This window comes from Hippoglossus stenolepis, chromosome 16 (genome assembly GCF_022539355.2).
Source record: "Hippoglossus stenolepis isolate QCI-W04-F060 chromosome 16, HSTE1.2, whole genome shotgun sequence".
NCBI classification, from domain to species: Eukaryota; Metazoa; Chordata; class Actinopteri; order Pleuronectiformes; family Pleuronectidae; genus Hippoglossus; species Hippoglossus stenolepis.
This window is the reverse complement of record NC_061498.1, coordinates 8713881-8732111: the sequence shown is the minus strand read 5'-3', so window position 1 is coordinate 8732111 and position 18231 is coordinate 8713881. Positions and strand designations below refer to the sequence as shown.

The window sequence follows — 18231 nt, the reverse complement described above, 5'->3', positions numbered from 1 at the left end:
AATGCCGCTGGAGGGGGGGGGGGGTGTACTCTGATAGCTTCCTCCGAAGTGCGTTCACATACACACGGGCACACCATCGTGTTGCTACGTCTGCTAGGTTCGCCACTGCCGAAAGTGAACATTTAGGCTTAAAACACAGTGTAAATTACCTTGTTTCGGGTGAATGTCGGGGCTTAGGGACACTTGGATGACACCACACAAGCTGTAGGGAGGCATGTTGTGTTTTTTCAGTTGTTTTATTATGTCTGAAGAAGAGGTCACCTGTTTACCCCTGAAAGTCCTAAAGTGATTTATGGACTCAAACACTTCACCCACTCCTCCATCAGCATAGTAGTGAGTAGATAGTGGGTGAATTTTCATTTTTGGGTGAACTATCCCTTTAATCCTCAAACAGTCCCCTTAAGTTGTGAACGGGCCAAAATCTTCTAAAAATAATGGTTTTGATCCAAAAGTGGCCCTCACATCTATAAAAAGACAAGTACACACACACACACACACTAATAGCAGTCAGCTACCTTGGTGCAGTTCTGACCACCATGAACAATTTAAGGTTCAGTGTTTTGAGATCCCTCAACATGTTGACAGAAGGCACAAAGTGATGCAAGCACTGACCCTGATTTGCTTGATTTGCCACTGCCATTTGAATCCTTGAGTTTGTTTGAATATTTTCAGATCTCAAATCCCTGGCTTGCATCTTTGTGACTCTTATTTTGAAAGAAATGTGGCCTCTTTTCCAGGCCTACTCTGATTATGTCCAGGGGCTTGACACAGCTACAAACTGCTGTGATGCTTATTATTTCTCCCTCTGGTCACATGCTTGTCGCCTCAGCTGCTCCAGTCCATCTACCAGGGAGGCTTTCAGGGAGCCCCCGCTGTCCAGGCCACCTCCAACCCCCCTCTCGGTGTCCCATCCTGCCTTAATCCTGGTGCACGCTGTGAGCGAATGGAAGTGATTTGTGGCAATGCTGTCACAGTTTCATTTAGGAAAACTGTTTTCCACTGCAGTCTCCATACTGGAGCATGTGTGGCAGCCATGACACCTCCTCTATAGTCAAGAGAGCTGCCATGTGTGTGTGCTACTGGTTTCAAATATTAGTGCGAGCCCCTCTCCTCCATCCACTCACAGAGCCAGGTCTCATTTTATGGGATTGTGAATACTCCAGTGATTTGGAGGCGTTAATCTACATTTTAACATTTGCGTGCTAATGGCACCAAACCGTATCCTGCAGCAACATGAAGGAGACACATGGGAACCGACGACCAGCCACACTCACATTTTACCCACTTTCTGCGTGGGACAGCCTTCTCATAGCCTCTTTCCCCCCTTCACACACACACACAATGCATAAATACATGCAAAGTGAGGTGACATGCGGGCTCTGGGCAGTAAGGAGGCGTATCATACGGAGTGGCAGCTGAGGATGTGAGACTAATCTGACAGGTGCAGGCTGGGAGAGTGACAGCATGGGAAGAGGAGGAGGGGTCGCTGCTTGAGGCCGAGGAGATTAATGGGTCTCTCTCTGTTTATCAGCAGACAGGCTCGGAGTATATCATCAATACCGGTGCTCATACTTCATACAAGTATTCAAGAGGTCGTGCACAAGAAAGGGGAATCATTACTCTGTTCCACACATAGTTAATCACCATAACTGGATTTGTAAGAACATGCCTCTCTAAATCCCTCGTCAGGATAAGATGCAATTAAGAGAATTTATTAGGCTGTTTCCTTTGTATTACTGCAGTTGAGTGTGGAGCCGGGAAGTTGAATGAGACATTTTGTGTTGTAGAAGCTGGGAGGCTCATTTGGAGAAGTGAGCGGAACTATTACATCTGCAGGGACACATCACCGACTTTAAGGAATACTGTGAATGCTTTTTTTGTTTTATTACAGAGAGTCTGATGAGAAGACTCATGCAATACTTCTTGTCCGTATTGTTAATATGTTGCAGGATTCAGGAGCGAGTTAGCTTAGCTTAGCATTAAGACTGGAAGGAACTAGCCTGGTTCTGTCCAAAGGCAATAAAATCCACCAACTAGCGTTTCTAAAGCTCCACAACTAACGTGTTGTATCTCTCAGCTGTTCAAATAATAGAAAAACTGAAATGCACTGAAAAAATAGACCGTTTACCAAGTCCCATGTGTTGAAACTTAAAGATTTAGTTGACTTAAAAATATTATTGTCTATGTGTAAAGCCAGAAATCGATCTCGTGACCTGATGCGGCCGCGGGGGATGGCGAACAGGGACCGGGCGAAACGGCTCCGTGTTGCGTGCGTTTTGTGCATCGTGGAAAGGATAAACACGCCACTTCCTGCGTCCGTCACGCAGCGCTGGACCCTGCCCACTAATCACGCATTACGGCCCACGCTATCAAGTGTGGACCACACGGTGAAAATGTAATGTAAATCGAGTTAAAGTTGTGTGTTGTGTCACACCGTGACTAAATCAAACTGACAACAAGGAAGTCTTTGCTTAATGAATTCTTTGAAGTGTTCTTTTATATGAAGCCTGGGTGGCGTTAAATAGTAAGTCACAAACAAGTGTTATTCTTTCAGTTTAACCCTTTGATACACAACATGGGTCAAAAAGTGCTCAGTTTCTATTTTCTATATCTTTGCAGTGAATGAATTTCATCATTCAGTATTTCAGGTCTTCCCCAATTAACTTGTTTTTGATCATCAAAAAATCCTTATTTAAATTTTTACTTAGTTACTTTATGAATAAAAATATTTTTTGTATCACTACACTTCTATTGCACAACATGGGTCAAAAATGACCCATAACTGTATGAGTAATTTTGTATTCACCTACCATTCATTTCACACAGCTGCTTTTGCACATCTGATGCATGTAAGTCTTATTTTACAATCCATTACTAGTGAGAAAGAGAAATATGTACAATACTAACTAGCTGTTAGCTAGCTAGCTTCTTTTCTGGCTAACTAACCATAGCTAGATCAAGAAAATGAAACTCAAAATTTAACAGTATATACTTAATAGACTGATTAATATGCATTTGAAAATATGCTTTTGATTTTCTTTATCCAGAGTGTTAGTATTGCTGGTCGCAATCATTTCAGACTTACGGTTGACATGGTGTCTGAAATCTCTGATGCTGAGGACCTAGACTTTGTTCCACAGGATCAAGCTGGAGTTGTGGGTGTTTCTTGGAATCCAGCTCTAAATGAAGAAGGCTACTTTGATAACATTGAAGACTCATCTTCTATAACATACTGTGGAAGACTCATCTCCTATGTCATCAAAGGAGCTTTCTCCTTAATGAAGAAGGAAAAATAAGCTATAAAAGAATATAGCAAAGAAACACCCAGCCATGCATGTAATAACAGGAAATGAATACGGGTCATTTTTTAGCCGTGTTGTGCATTAGAAGGGGTTTACGTGTATCAAAGGGTTAACATATTCAGAGTAATCACCTGAACAACTAAACTCAACAGTGCAGTAAATCGAGGCAACTGTCGGTGCTCGGGCCCTAATGACCCACTACAATTAAGTGTGTGTTTTATGTACATGGATTGAAACTGTGGAATTCTCTGCACATTGATTTAAAATGTTGCTCAAATGTTATTCCATATCTGAAAAATGTATAAAGGAAAAAATAATGAAACAGTATGAACTTATAGAGTAATACTTATGATAATTGATATTCATTAATGTATCATTAATTTGTTATATGACTAAATTAAACTGAATAATACTCTCAGAACGAGAAAAAGTATTTTCCACAATGTTAAATGATTCATCTAATGTACACGAACACATATTTAACATAAGTAAGTGCCACCATCCGATGGAGACTTAGATCCCAGCAGCCAGTGGAGGACTTCAGTATTTATAGAGGGTGACAAGGTAAGTCCAGATCAGTACGATCATGTGGGGCTCAGTCGCTGACTAATATAGCTTTACAGACAGGCGCTATGCTAACTTTAGCTGTGCCTGGTGAGTTATTGTGCTGTACGAGGAGAGTACATGATCTAAAAGTGTCATGTGTCTACAGGAACAAGAGCCACACAAACTCTGTCTGGCATGTTTCCTTCTTGTTTGGGAACTATATGTGCCGTGTTGTTCTCTCCTCTGTCTCATCCATCCGTCATTACATGCGTCCTTGCTGCACAGAGGTTGCCTCACCTTGTCAGGACCCCGCTCGGCTCCACACAATGAACCGCACAGTGACGGCAGGATGGCCGAAATACAGGGCCGCATGCTGCATCTGTTTCCAGAGACAAGCAGCGGAATGAGAGCGTGTGACCTCACAGGATGCATTAACTATGACAGGATGCAGGTGCCCAAAATTAGCAGGAAGAGAGTCTAATTTTAAAGAGAATTTTTTCCCAGTCGCACATCCCATCTTAAAACATGCTGCAGGGGCAGGGGATGTAACGTGTGATAGTGATGTTGTTTGGTGAATGGAAAAGGTCAAATGATGCATCCCCATCATGATTCACCTTTATAAATACATGAAGTCTAACAGTCCACTGTGTCAGTATATACACCGTAGACTGCATATAAAGATTGACGACATGTCTCCACTTGCTCCCACTATCTAGAAATAAAGCAGGAACTATCCCTGATATGATGCCGACATCTTGCACATTTGCCGCCAGTCTGCGTCGTGACGATCGGGAGATGGAGCCGAGGTATCGAGGTCCCGCCTATACACGCACTCGACCAATCGGGAGTCAGTCTCAGCTGTCAATCATGACATTACAACCTGTTTTTATAGCATCAACTAACTACTTAAAACCAAACTTACACAAAAAATTTGCCTTGAACAAACATCGATGTGATAAGAACTACCTAGTAAAATGACAGAAACCAGAATTTGAGAACAATCTATTTGACGTGTACTTTGAATTTTTAGTTTGGCTCATATCCCATCCAGTAACGCAAAGGAGGCGGGAGTTATGACCTTTACTGCAACCAGCCACCAGGTGGCTATCAAGACACTTTGGCTTCACTTTCAGGGAGCAGATATATCATCCATGGTTACACACAGTTTATGATATATACACACTTGCACAAACCCCCACGCTGTCAGCTCACTAGAGAGGTATGCACTGACCATGTGTGTGTTTGTTTGGCAGATTAGAAAGACTTTAGGAGTTAACTTAATCAAAGGAATATTAACAAAAAGATTCTGTCCAGTTGACTTATGGGAAGTTTAGGCCCCAGTTCTTGAAGATTGAACAATATTTGGGACTGAAATGTGAGATATCTCAGACTCCGCTGCTTTATGTGTCTCTTATGAGGCCCCCAGCTTTCATACTAAATCACTGTTATATCCCGTTTAACACAGACACTTACTTATGTGTTGTTTATACTTTTAATGTATTTTTTAAAAACATTGGTAAATTTAACAAGCAAGATACACATTAATAAACATGTGCCTGTTAATGTGCCAGAGTTGGTGAAACGTTTGATTTACATTTCATTTGTTTGTGCTGTGTGGTGAAATGCACTGAGTGTGGTAATGAAGGTAGTAGTATGGTTAGTGGGATAATCCTGATCTGTTTGCGACAATGACTTAAACCCTCCAGCTGCTCGGGGTCCTGAACCTGCAGAGGTCATGACCTTTCGAGGTAGCATAGCCCCTTAGAAGGAGGGTTGATATCAAAGGTCATGTGAATGTGACCCACTTAGGTTCCATGTGCTGTATCTGGAGGGCACATAAATACACAGATGCACTCCCACTTACCTTTCTTGCAGACACACTCATGACTCAAAGGTTTTATCTGGCCTCTTCAAAGACCACCACAAGGAACATAGCGCTGTTGTTTTCATTCAGCGAGCCTCGGAGACCTTTCTGTCGGGTCCTCTGGTTTCTCAATGGCACTGAACAGGATTTAGCCCTTACAAGGTCGGGTTGAGGTCAGTGGAATAAAGGCAGCACCAGGATTTACCTTCCTCTTGTCACTGCGTCCACATGCTGAAAGCAACATACTGTTTTTAAGGCGTTTCTCAAGGCTTTGAGGCCTGGTTTCTGGTCAGAGGTGAATAAGGGATGCTTTTTTATCAGCTGTGTAGAAATGTCTTCTAACACAGAAGTGAAGAAAGGAAGGATCTGTTATCAGCACTGACGTCTTTTTTGTTTGTTAGTTTATGGATGACATTTGTGAATAAGTCGAATTGTCTCAACATCCATTCATCGGTTAATGGATATTGCAGGACGCCAGTTTATCGCAATACTGACATATATAGACAAATAACCATTTATTTATATTTATATATAAATTTGCTTACTTTGTTGTGTCACATATTTGTAGTAGGTCATTAACAAGTAAAACAAAATGCAATTAACTATGTGTAATTCATTTAAATTTAGCAAATTTCAGTGGTGGTGTTGGATTTTAATATTTTTTTATGCAGCTGCATAGGAAACATTGTGAAGAGTTAATAAAGTGGTTTTCTTTTCATTCAAATGCACTCAACATCTTGTAATTCTTTTAAGCAACAGAACGTTGGATGTTAGAATTTTGTCTGGGTGCAACCTCACAGAGCTGCTAGCGTTGGTGTAAACTCTCTTTAGTCTTGCTAAAAAAAAACTTTACTCAACAACTTAACAACATCTGAGCAATATTAAAGTCCACAGCCTGTCTCACTCCATCTCCTTCAGCCACTTTTCAGTTCCCAATCCCTAACTTCTCGAGCTCCTGCTTTACGTCCACTCTCCTGCACAATTACCCAACCGAGTGGAAGCGGCCCTGTCTGGCATGTGGCAGAGTTTGAGACGGGGGCTGGGATGAATTGGGTGGAGAGGGGGGGCTCTGCCACCCAATGTGACTGCAGAGTCCCATGTTTGTGGAGCCCTGAAGGGAGACAAGATTGGGGACATGGATTTTGGTAAAGGGGGATTACCGGACAAGATCTTGGACGTGCCTTTACAGATAGCACAGCGCTCATCACACACACGCGTAGCCGATCAGATTTTTAACTCAGTCTATCTGCCTTCAACACACAGACACACTGCTGACCCCCTGCGTGGAATCAGACACCACACAGACAGATAATCCTTGCCAAAGTCTGTCATTTAATGTGTCCCCCTTCACCCCAATTCACAAGACACAAATAAGCATGTCATTGCGATGCATATACGTGCACGCACACACGCGTGCACACACAGGGTATAGGGAGGATTTGAGGTCACAGCATGCAACTATATTTTGGGGTTGAGGAGAGCGAAGGATTACTGATGAAGTAGGCCAGTGGCCAGATGTACCAACACATTGTAGTAACATTCACTGATCGCCCAGCGCTGGTGACATTTGATTTGTGGTTTGAGTGAAAGCTTTGACATTGAGTGCTTTCACTTCCTCCCATCAGTAATGGCCGCGCTAATGTGTCTCTCCGAGGCCTTTTCATTCATGTCTAATATACTGTAGCTCCGTCAAACTGTCCTCACAATAAATGATTTCTCTTCTGTGTCAACGTCCCAGATCTCCTGGTCTGTCTCTGCTCTTCATCTATAGGTCATTTCTCCATCTCTTCATCTCAGCCGTTTGTTTTCTCAGCCTGTCAAACATCTCTCACTCAGCCTCCTTTTCCTGTCTCCTGCTATTTTTTCCCCCCTCTCTGCATTCATGTCATGTGCCCATCTCCCCATTTCTCTGATTTTAAGCTGAGTTCAGGGAATAAAAATGAAAGCAATGCAGGAGTTGATTTCAGCAGCTCGGTATTAAAGTGTAGCCGAACCTATCCTAGAGTGTGTTTGTATACGTAAGCCTGAGCATATAAATGCAGCTGGCAGGACCAGACTCAGGAAGGAAGGAGCTCCACTCAAATTAATCTCCACTGGACGGCCCAGTAAAGGAGCAGAGCCATTTTTGGGAGCAAGGAGCCATCTCCTAGGTGAGTACCATGGCAACAGCCAATGTGGGCCCCAGCTTTCAGAGCTGTCCTTTTCAAGCGCCCGATCAAAAGTGGCAGGCCAGGTTTTTTCTTATGTGGCGTCTCTTACTCTCTCTCATGCCCATTCTTCCGCCTCCCCTTTTCTCTCCCTGCATGACACGGTCCAGGCCTTGTTCACCAGGGAGGCTGTGAGAAGACTGCAGAGGGCAAAGTGTCTGTGGGAAAACGTTGCCAGACAACACAGGGGTATGTGACAGAGAGGGCAAGCAAATATCGTCTGCGTGGGACAAACTGGGGATAGCTACAACCAGTTCACGTAGTTTTTTTTTTCCATTAGACAGCTTGGCTCATTTAAATTATGAGCATAACAGATTTGATGCTTTTCTGTTTCTGCATGTGACTGGTAAAAACAGAAATAGAAGATGCCTTTAAATGTACAGCCCCATCAGACTGGAATGACCTGCCAAACACACTCAGATCTGTTATTTCTTTTCATGTCGTCCAACACTGTCTGTTGACCTCAACCATGCTTGTTCCCTTATGTTTGATTGTATTTACTCTTACGTTTCATCACTATTTTAGCTCGTCTTTATTTTTAGCCATGCTGGCGGGATGGCAACAACAGTCTGACCCTCACACTTTGGTGCAGACTTAAATATCTTCACCATTTGTCTCGTTTACTTTTCTTTTTAAAGCTCAAATGCTTAATTTCTCACTATTATTACGCAGTGTGGCAGCTGTTAATCAATTTGATATCTCAGTTTCATGCACACGATTCTTGTAGAAGTGTGTGCATGTAAGTTTAGGGTTGTGAAAAACCAAAGCTCTATATCTATTGTAAAATTTTGAAACAAAATAGTTCTCACCTGCACCTACGACTCACTGATATTTCCCAAATATACAGATATATAAATCCCACCATTCCTCTGGTATCTTATATACCAAGTAATATTTTATTCAAAAACGGCAAAAGTCATTCGATCGGGTGAGGTGGTTATGTGGGTTTATTACATTCATAGAACAGTGATTACCAGGAATGTTACATAGAGCATGTCAGCCAGGAACAGCAGTCACAAAAAGCAACATCAACTTAAGGTTATTAAAAGCTTTGACCGCGTCACAAAGCATATGTTGAATAATTCACTCCATCTCTCGCTGCTGCATTTGGCCAGTGTTTGGTGGTCACATGCAGTAAGAGTTGCTCTGTTTATGTTAACAGAGAGCCACCTTGTGGAAAAATGAGGAAGTACATGTAGAGGAATGAAAAGCAATCACCTCGACTGAGACTGATGCTGTATGTGTGTATGCATATTTGTATATGTAAGATATTATTTACAACTGATGAATGGTACTAATACAAGACAAAAAGATAAAACTAATGAAAAGATTGAGCTTGAAGTGCACACATGGAAATAGTCCCCTTATTCCCTGTTTTTATTATATATACTCCCTGACTACCCGATCTAACGGGAGCTCATGAGCGGCTGCAGCCAGCCAAGGTAGCGCGACACTTTCTGGAAGATGTAGCCTTTGGCGCACTCGGCCCCCGGCGGCTGGCTCACCACCCCGGTGAGAAAGAACACATCCCTATACAGGGTGAGCAAGGGGCTGCCGGAGCTCATGGTGCAGTCGGCATTGGCCCGAGGGACAGTGCAGCCCATTTTATTGGTCATCAGGTTGGCGTGATTCTCCAGACACTGAGTCAGTTGGTGGTACACCAAGTGGTTAAGGGTGAGCGGGCCCTCGAAAGCAGATACCTGTTGGGGATCTTTCCAGCCGGTGACCACGGCGGGGAGCTCGCCTTTCAACAAGACGCTCTCAGCGAAGTCCCGTTCTGGCAGACAGGCAGCGATTACATTTTTCTTAAAGATGATGCGGTCGCGGAGCTCGATGACAGCCAGGTCATTCTCAGGACGACCCTCCACATAGCGCGGGTGAACGTGAACTACTTTTACGTACAGTGTCTGCTCTCCGTCTTGAAAGTTGGTGTTGCTTTTGCCTGAGGAAGAGAAGGGAAGTGAAGACATTCAGGATGGTGTTTCCCAAACTCAGGCACACATACGCTGCTTTCAGACATACACTGAACCCCAGAGAATCTCCTGGAATTATCCGGGGGGGCTGTATGTGAGAACACAAATGTCTATAGTGAAATGTCCAGAGAATGTCAGAGTGAGCCTGAGAATACAGATGGAAAATGTCTGCACGAGCGAGTGTTAATGACGTTTCTAATACGCGACAGAAAACAAATATCTAAGGATGAAGAAGAGGCCATACATGTAGAAGATACCGACGAAGATGTCAAAAATGAAAAGACAACCCTAATCTGAAGCGGGAGTCAAGTTGCTGTAAACAGCCATGTCACTGTTTCATACCTTCATGGAAAACATGTCTCAGTTTTTCTCATGCAGTTTCCCATCAGTACATCAGTACCATAACGTACATTCACATTAAGAAAGTTTAATATTCTTCTAGGGCTGGGGATATGTAGACATTTTGAATATAAATATTAAATCCTGCGTGAAACATATTTTAAATAAGGAATTTGATATAAAAATGTCATTTTCTTCACTTCATTCTTCACTCTTTAAGTGTTTATTTGAAAAATGTGTTTGTGGTGAATAGATCTAAATGTTGCATCACAAATATTTTTGGGAGCTTGCATGATTCTCTTTTGTCCTTTGTCCAACTGCACAACTTTGTTGCTTTGGAAATGGACCCATTCTCATGTGACATCAGAGTATTTGCTGTCTATTTATTATTTTCTATCCTTGTTGTTGGGAAGTTGTGATAATGTGTTTAGTCTGCTCACCGACAGCCACTTGGAAGGAGCTGTATTTGTTTGCACACTGAGCTGAGGTCAAAACCAGGTTCTCCTTCAGAATGACTCCGCTGCAGAAGCCTGTCGACTCTGAACTCTTCAGGAGAGCCTGCAAACGACAGGATGAACATCAGCCACACATAAAGGAATGCCAGTGAAGTGTCACAGTGTGCGGGAGTCTGTGTGTTCCTACCTGCCAGGGACACTCAGTGGAAGTACAGCTAACTCCCTCAAAGTTGCTGCGGGTGTTGCTGGACTGTTTGTCATCCCAACGACTCAGACTGTTCACTTTACCACAGGGGAAACTGACTGAGAGACGATTGCAAAACGGTTATAATTAATTCTCTCTCGTTAGGTCATCATTAGGTTACTTCTCCCTGTCTCAGACGTACCTGCAGGCTCACACTTATTCCTGTCCCTTTGGCTGAGCTTCCATCCACGGGCACAGGAACACTGGTAGGATGTGTAGTCTGGTTTACAGAACTGGGTGCAGCCCTTGTTCTTTTCCAGGATGCACAGCGTCTGGTCTGCACCGTGGAAACAGAGAGCGGAGGATAGCAGCACTCACACACCAGCTGAAGAGCAAATGAACAATGATGATCACACACAACTTGGATGTCCTCCTCACCGCTTTCACAGTGGACCCCCGTGAAACCCGACTTGCAGACGCAGTCGTAGCCTCCCACGCTGTCCGAACACAGCGCTCCATTCTTGCAGGGCTTCTCTGCACACTGGTCTCCATCTAAGCACACAGACGGCGAGTCTGAGAAGATCTAATGCACTACTTATGGCTGTGCAGCAATGGAAAATCATTTTACCACAGCACTTACCAATGTAGACGGACCAGAAGATATCCTGCAGGAGAAAACATGCAAGATAAGTGCACAGTTCTCTGTCATGTACACAGTGCATTAATGAAACAGGGAGGGACACTAGGAGATAATGAACAAGCAAGGCAGGGCTTTGTGAGAAAAATTCTGCATCTCACCGTGCGGTACGAGTCCTGGAAGAACTTCCTGGCCTCCTCGTAGGTGCACACTTTCTCCATGCAAGCCTGCTCCAGGCTGGAAGACCGGCTGGGGTTACTGCCGTCGACATTCCTCTTCTGACGGGAGATCACGGTGCTCGCCTGCTGCTTATCCAAAAACACTGGAGAAACAGTTGATGTCTCAGCTGGTTCACGCACAGCTGACCAAACTGTGAACTATGAACCAGTTTGTCTACACAGATTCAGCGTTTTAAGTTTGTTTCTTTCGGGTAAAAAAGTTTTCCAAATGTGATTATTTACAGATTTTCTCTGTTTCACATTATTATAAAAATAGTACATTTACGTTTTGGACTGTTGATCAAACAAAACCATACTGCATGTATTTCAAAAGGAAATTGTGACTGAGACACATTTTAAAAAGATAATAATACAAATAATCTCCAGTTGCAGCCCTCTGTGGTTAATATAAACAGTATTTATCTCGTAAGACCACTCAAAAATAAATAAACCAATAAACAAAACTAAATTCACCTAAATCTGCTGCATCTCCATTGATACTAAAGCTCCTGTTTGATAACTTTCTGAATCTCGTATAGACGCAGCATCCACTCAGTGTTTCCCTCTTTTCTCATGCAGAGCAGAGTTTGACATGTCACGCTGACATCTTGACCTCCTTTACTTCCTCACTCCTCTCTCTCCTCTTGCTACGGCTCAGACTACCACCTCTGTTTTTGAGCTCTGCAGTTTCATCTGGCTCCTCACCTGTCTGGGGGGTCTGAATGGCAGCGAGAGCCCCCGCCAGGAGACACAGCAGGGCGGCAGATGTGGTGGAGGAGCCCATGGTGACACTGTGGCAAGGTCGGTGCTGCAGGGATCAATGTGTGCTCTTAAAAACAAGCAGATTACAGATATGACACACAGGGTGATCTGTACAGGGCGATGAAGTGAAAAACAAAATTTTCATGAAGACGTTGGTCTTTCAGTGTCAGTTGTTGGATTAGAATGTTCTTGGATATAAAAATACAACAATTATAGGTAAGGGAACCATTTATAGAGGGTTTTTAACATATCATTTTAAAAAGTTAATTACCGAAAGCCATTAATAAGAATGTTTGTGTTGCCAGATGGGGGAAATTCCAAATGCGTAACATTTTAATTTGGATATAACTCTAATAAAATCGTTTTTCATGTAATATTTTACAATCAATTATTTTAGTGAGTCCACCTACATAGACTCTCGGTGGATAACATATTCAATACTTCTCATTCGTTCGTGGTGACACCACTTGACATAAAAATGTTAATTTTAGCAAACCTGATCCATGCTTTGAAAACAAGTTTTTCCACTAATCCCAGTTTATAAACTGTTAGCAAGAGATACTCACATGGAGCTGAGAAGCAATTATCATCATTATAATATATTATCACATTATTACATATTGAATTTACACAGCAACGATGTGAAAGAAGAAATTTAAAAAGCCTCATAGACACATGACGAGATGAGATGATATAACATAATATAACATAGGATACATTTAACATCTATGATTTCAAAACTCGATTATAATTTTGTACTCATTATTATGAATTAATTAATTAATTATTATCAATCTGAAGATCACTGGGCCTTGTTTACTGTAAACTCACACTGTCTCTGGTGTGATGATGCTCCGGTGGGTACACTGGGTTTGAACCTTATATACAGTCTATGTTTGAACCTACGCTTTGTGTGTGCGGAGCCTTTAGCCTGCAGATAGCATTAGCTCGTGTGCTGCGACAAAAACAAAAGATGGGACCAGTTTCCGCTGCAACGCGCACACGCAGGGATCGTGAGGCAGCGTTTTTCTACCGTGTCGCATGAAAACATCCAGTCACACTTCTGAGGGCGCGTCACGACAACAACAACAACGACAACAGCAACAACAACAACATCAGCTGTGATGTTCGCTACCTACCGCCTGATCCCGTCTCTGGTCCCTGAACGCGCCTCAGCCTCCTGCACGGGTCGGGCCTGTGGATGATGGTGGATCCAGAGTGACGGAAGATGATGATGATCACACACAAGCCTGCCCACTCCACTCACTGTTTACTGCCTCTGGACGATGTAATTACAGTGGTGGGCCACGTGGGGGCGCTGCAAGACAGAGCTGGCTCCTGCTGCACAGGACAGGGGGTTCCTGTTGCTCTGTCTGCAGCACACGACAGTTGAATTTACCCAGCAACCATGTGAAAGAAGAAATTTAAAAAAGATAAGATGAGAATATTATTATATAATAGAATGAAGTGCCTGTTAAAGGGATAGTTCACCCAAAAATGAAAATTCACTCGTTATCTACTCACCACTATGCCGATGGAGGGGTGGGTGAAGTGTTCAAATTCGACTCGAAACGAGGTCATTCCCAACATGTTTTTCGCCTAAAGGTCCTCTGTTAACGATGTTTATCCCTGAAACTCCTAAAGTGTTCTGTGGACTCAAACACTTCACCCACCCCACCCATCGGCAAAGTGGTGAATTTTCATTTTTGGGTGAACTATCTCTTCAAACTATATATTATCAAATATATGTGACTTTTGTCTAATGGTTTTTTTTTATTTATGGGCTACTGGACACTTTCTGGGCTCGTAAAATCCTTCTGATTAAAAAAAATCGAATGCTCGGCTCAGGATCTCCTCTCATGTACACGCTGATCAAACACAATGTGATGCCATCTGCTGGGATCAATAACAGAAGCCTCACTGCAAACAAGCACTCATCAGTCTGGACAACAGCAAACAGCCACTGACCAGACTGGGCCTTTACATAAATCAGCTAAAGCAGACGAGTGAAAATCACAGTGGACAGGAGGATAAGATGGAAACTGTTGATAAACTGAGAGCAGAGATGCTGAGAAGTTTTGGGAATGAATAACATCTTAAAAACTAATATCTACAGCAAAAATTCAAACCAGAGGAGGAGGAGTTATGAGCCAGTATTTAATGTTTTGCAGATTTAAAATCAAAGTTTACTGGTGAAAATGATTTTCATTGGCAGTGATGACCACAGACTCACTAATAGGAGCGGATGAAACTAGACCATCAAAGCTTCGCTCTCCAAAGCCAAAGTCGCTCCTCAGTGGCCTTATTCAATGGGATTGTTTGTGAGAACAATGTAATTTGCAGACAGGGCCTTGGGGCTTTAGTCTCAGCTGCAGCCGTGTTAACTGTCTCCATTTCCTAAGTCTAATGACAGAGGTATTATAAAAACCTGCTCAGACCAGCTGGTCCCCAGTGCAGGACAGGGGCAAGAGCTGGACTGCCCAGTCCAGAGAGACCCAGCACCAGTACCCTGGTGTTGGGAGGGTGGAGGGACGGCCTGCCCCGGCCTGCTCAGCAGCTGCTGGATGTGTAAATTACTAAGATTCTGCTCATTTCCTGTCTGAATGTCTGAGGTGAAATCCAAATTTGTTGCTGACTCACAGACTGTATTCAAAGATGGATGACATGGCAGCTCTCGAAAAGTGAAGCCAAAGCATCTCGATCGCCAACTGGTGGTTGGCTGTTCTACGGGCCGTGAACCCTGCCGCCTCCATGTTAATGAATGGGACATGGACCAAACCCCCAAAAAATCTAAGTTCACATTGAATCTTTTTTTTTCTCAACAATGGTTTCTGTCATTTTAGGCAGTCTTCTCAGTTTTTCCAGTGAGTTTGGTTTTAATTAGTAATTTTAGTGTATCGTGAGATATCGTTACCGTGGCTCCAACTAAAATGAAAATCTATCTATCCATCTATATCCTGTTCTGGCTTCTTTTGAGGATAGTGGCAGCAAGTGGAGTCGTGTCATACATCTTTATACACAGTCTTTGTTTCAACCTGTTATATTTTGACTTGAAAGTCATTTTGTTCAGTACATGCTGGCTTTCCAACAGCAGCAGTGGAAAGCTCCTCCAGTCATCCATCCATCCCTTATGTTTTATTCAACATCCTGCAGTCGTATTGTCTCTCGCCCTCTTTCTCTCACTGTTGCTCCTGTTTCTTCCCAATCCTCTCATTATTCGTCAGGCGCCGGCTCTTGTTTGGAGAAGAGGAGGAACGAAAGAGCAGTGCGTCGCTCACGTGTGACCTCGCTGACACATTCGTCTTCAAATACAGAGACCAATTTTGCCTGGCGGACTAAACAAACAGGCCAGCCATCACTGAAGACATCCATAATTAATGCTACCTGATACGTGACAACTTTCTGATGGATTTAACAGGCGGCTGAGACAAATTCCCCGGGACTCCCTGCACGCTGGAGTCTCCATTATTCTCCCTTGTGTTTCGTCAGCTGGTTCTGTACTTTTTGGACATGTTAGCAGCGCGTGTTAAAGATGACAGTTCATCTGTTCACCGCTTCTTTGGTCCAGACGGAAACATCTCAACAAGGAGAAAAGCACTGACACAGCACACACCTCCACCAGAGCCCAACAGGCCCCTCGTGAAACCACGTTTAAATTCACCAGATCCAGATTTCTATTTGGATCTGCACCAAATTGCACACACTCATAGATATCAGTCCCCTAAACTTGCCTGGTTTGGTTTCATCTTGATCCATGAATCATTCTCTGTGAAATCAATGGAAATGTTGTGTGTTTCTTTAACCCATTCTTTTACTTGATGATTTCCTGCATTTTCCAAACCTGTTTTGACCAAACGATGCCAACTTTCAAATGATGAAAGCCTCGACTCAAGATTGACCAAAAACCTAAACCTAACAAGTGGGTTGGAAAAAAAATACATTGCTCTTTTAAGACGTGAACTCCAAAGGACGTCCCTTTCACACATGAACAGCGCAGCGGGAGATTCTCTGCTCAGACGTGTTCACAACAACACTCTCCAGAGCATTCAAGTGAGGGGTGGTGCAGCACGCGGAGGCATGGTGTGACGTATTAATTCCGTTGCAGAGATTTTACTTTACAGCACATCAACACCAGCATCCACCCTTATCACCAAAAACATCTTTGTCTGTGTCTTCTACGTGTATGGCATCGCTTTTATATCTGCAGATATTGGCTTTCTTTTCGTTTTATTACATTTTTGTGTCTGTGCATGTTAGAAATGTCTGTAACACATCCACTCACTCGGGGGGGATCCTGCTGGAGGATCTCATGCTGTGTTCTCGTAATAGTTAGTTGCACTTATATGGCACTTATATCTAGCACTATGTAGTTTGTCTTTTTTTAAGCCAATTGTACTTACTTGATTCTTGTTGTTCTGGGTTTGTACCCTCATGGTTGAATGCACTTTTGTAAGTCGCTTTGGATACAAGCGTCCGCTAAATGAAATGTAATGTAATGTTCTCACATCTGCTCCTCTGGACTTTCTGCTGACTTTTTTCCAGCGGGCTGAACGGAGAAAGTCCACAGAAAGTGCGGAGGATCTTACTCGTTACTCGTTCACCTCCTCCGGAGAATGTCCAGAGGTTCTGTGGAGTTCAGTGCATGTGTGAAAGCAGCTTCATGTGCATTGTACATTATTATGAATGTCTTCCTGGAGAGAGTGACGCCCAGCCACTCTCAAAGGTGAGTGAACACTTTTAATTGGACAGTAGTTCATACAAATAAGCTCTGACCTCGCAGGCCCTTTGTCTTGTTCCCCTTGTTGTCATTTTATAGTGTTACTTCCAGTAGTTGTTATATTCAATGATCGCACACAATTAACTTTGAGATGAAAACCTGTCAGGGCCTCACCGATGAGACTTATCCTGCTTGGTAACAAACCATAAACATCAACATGGTTCACATTCAAAGCACGTGTTTTGGTTTTTTCATTTGTGCATGTGATCGTTCAGTTCGGTGAGGAGCTGCAGTGTGAGCTCCCCTGACAATGTCTGTAATGATGATGTAATGGATTAATAACACACATGCACACAGAACGCGTCTCTCTGTGACACATACACACACTAATATCCTGCATCAACATCACCTGACCTCATACACACATATGCAGGTCAAGCGGAAGTATGGCCACGATACATAACAACCATAACCTGCCCTGGTTTGGTGCTGAAGAGCAACACCACTTTATAGTTACACATCAGAAATACTCTCTCACACACACACACTGTATATCGAATCTGCACACAACAACCCACACACAACACAATCACACTTACATCAAAGCGCCAGAAGATTACGTGTAATTGAGTTTGTGTGACAAGGACCAATGATGATGTTGTATTAAGTACTGCAGAGCAGGCAGGCACTGCCCCTGTGGGGGTCTTTCACAGCTACGCGCTCTATTCTTGAAGAATCACCTTCCCCTGTCCCACATTTCTCCATTATCAATTCACGTCAGCAGGCCATATTTTATTTAACACTTAATCGTGGCGCTCCCCGTCCTGAGTCCCCCGCAGCTCATTTGTTCACATGTAGGGGAAAAGAATTAAGAGCGCGTGATTGCTCCTTTCCACTCCTCTTGCTTACCCTCGCTCCTTCACACATTTCCTTCACTCCTGCAACTGACTCCAGTGCAGAAGATGATCAGCCATTATTGGACTGTCTCGTAATTAATTCTTCTTTTCCTACAGTGCCCTCCATCTGA

The 18231-nt window shown here is 43.2% G+C and overlaps 1 protein-coding gene across 2 annotated transcripts; it reads right to left on the bottom strand.

The window, feature by feature from the left end:
* Positions 1 to 8848: 8848 nt before the first annotated feature.
* Positions 8849 to 13784, bottom strand: proza (protein Z, vitamin K-dependent plasma glycoprotein a). Of its 2 annotated transcripts, none has more exons than XM_035181362.2 (9): positions 13627 to 13784; positions 12431 to 12554; positions 11669 to 11829; positions 11511 to 11535; positions 11309 to 11422; positions 11073 to 11207; positions 10874 to 10989; positions 10672 to 10789; positions 8849 to 9861 (listed from the first exon to the last, which is right to left on the bottom strand). In XM_035181362.2, the coding sequence occupies exons 2-9, from the start codon at positions 12507 to 12509 to the stop codon at positions 9326 to 9328; spliced, it is 1284 nt and encodes a 427-aa protein (XP_035037253.2). In that variant the 5' UTR covers positions 12510 to 12554; positions 13627 to 13784; the 3' UTR covers positions 8849 to 9325. The 2 variants fall into 2 exon arrangements, with proteins under 2 accessions (XP_035037253.2, XP_035037254.2); XM_035181363.2 differs by having other exon boundaries at positions 12431 to 12533; positions 13627 to 13780.
* Positions 13785 to 18231: the final 4447 nt, after the last annotated feature.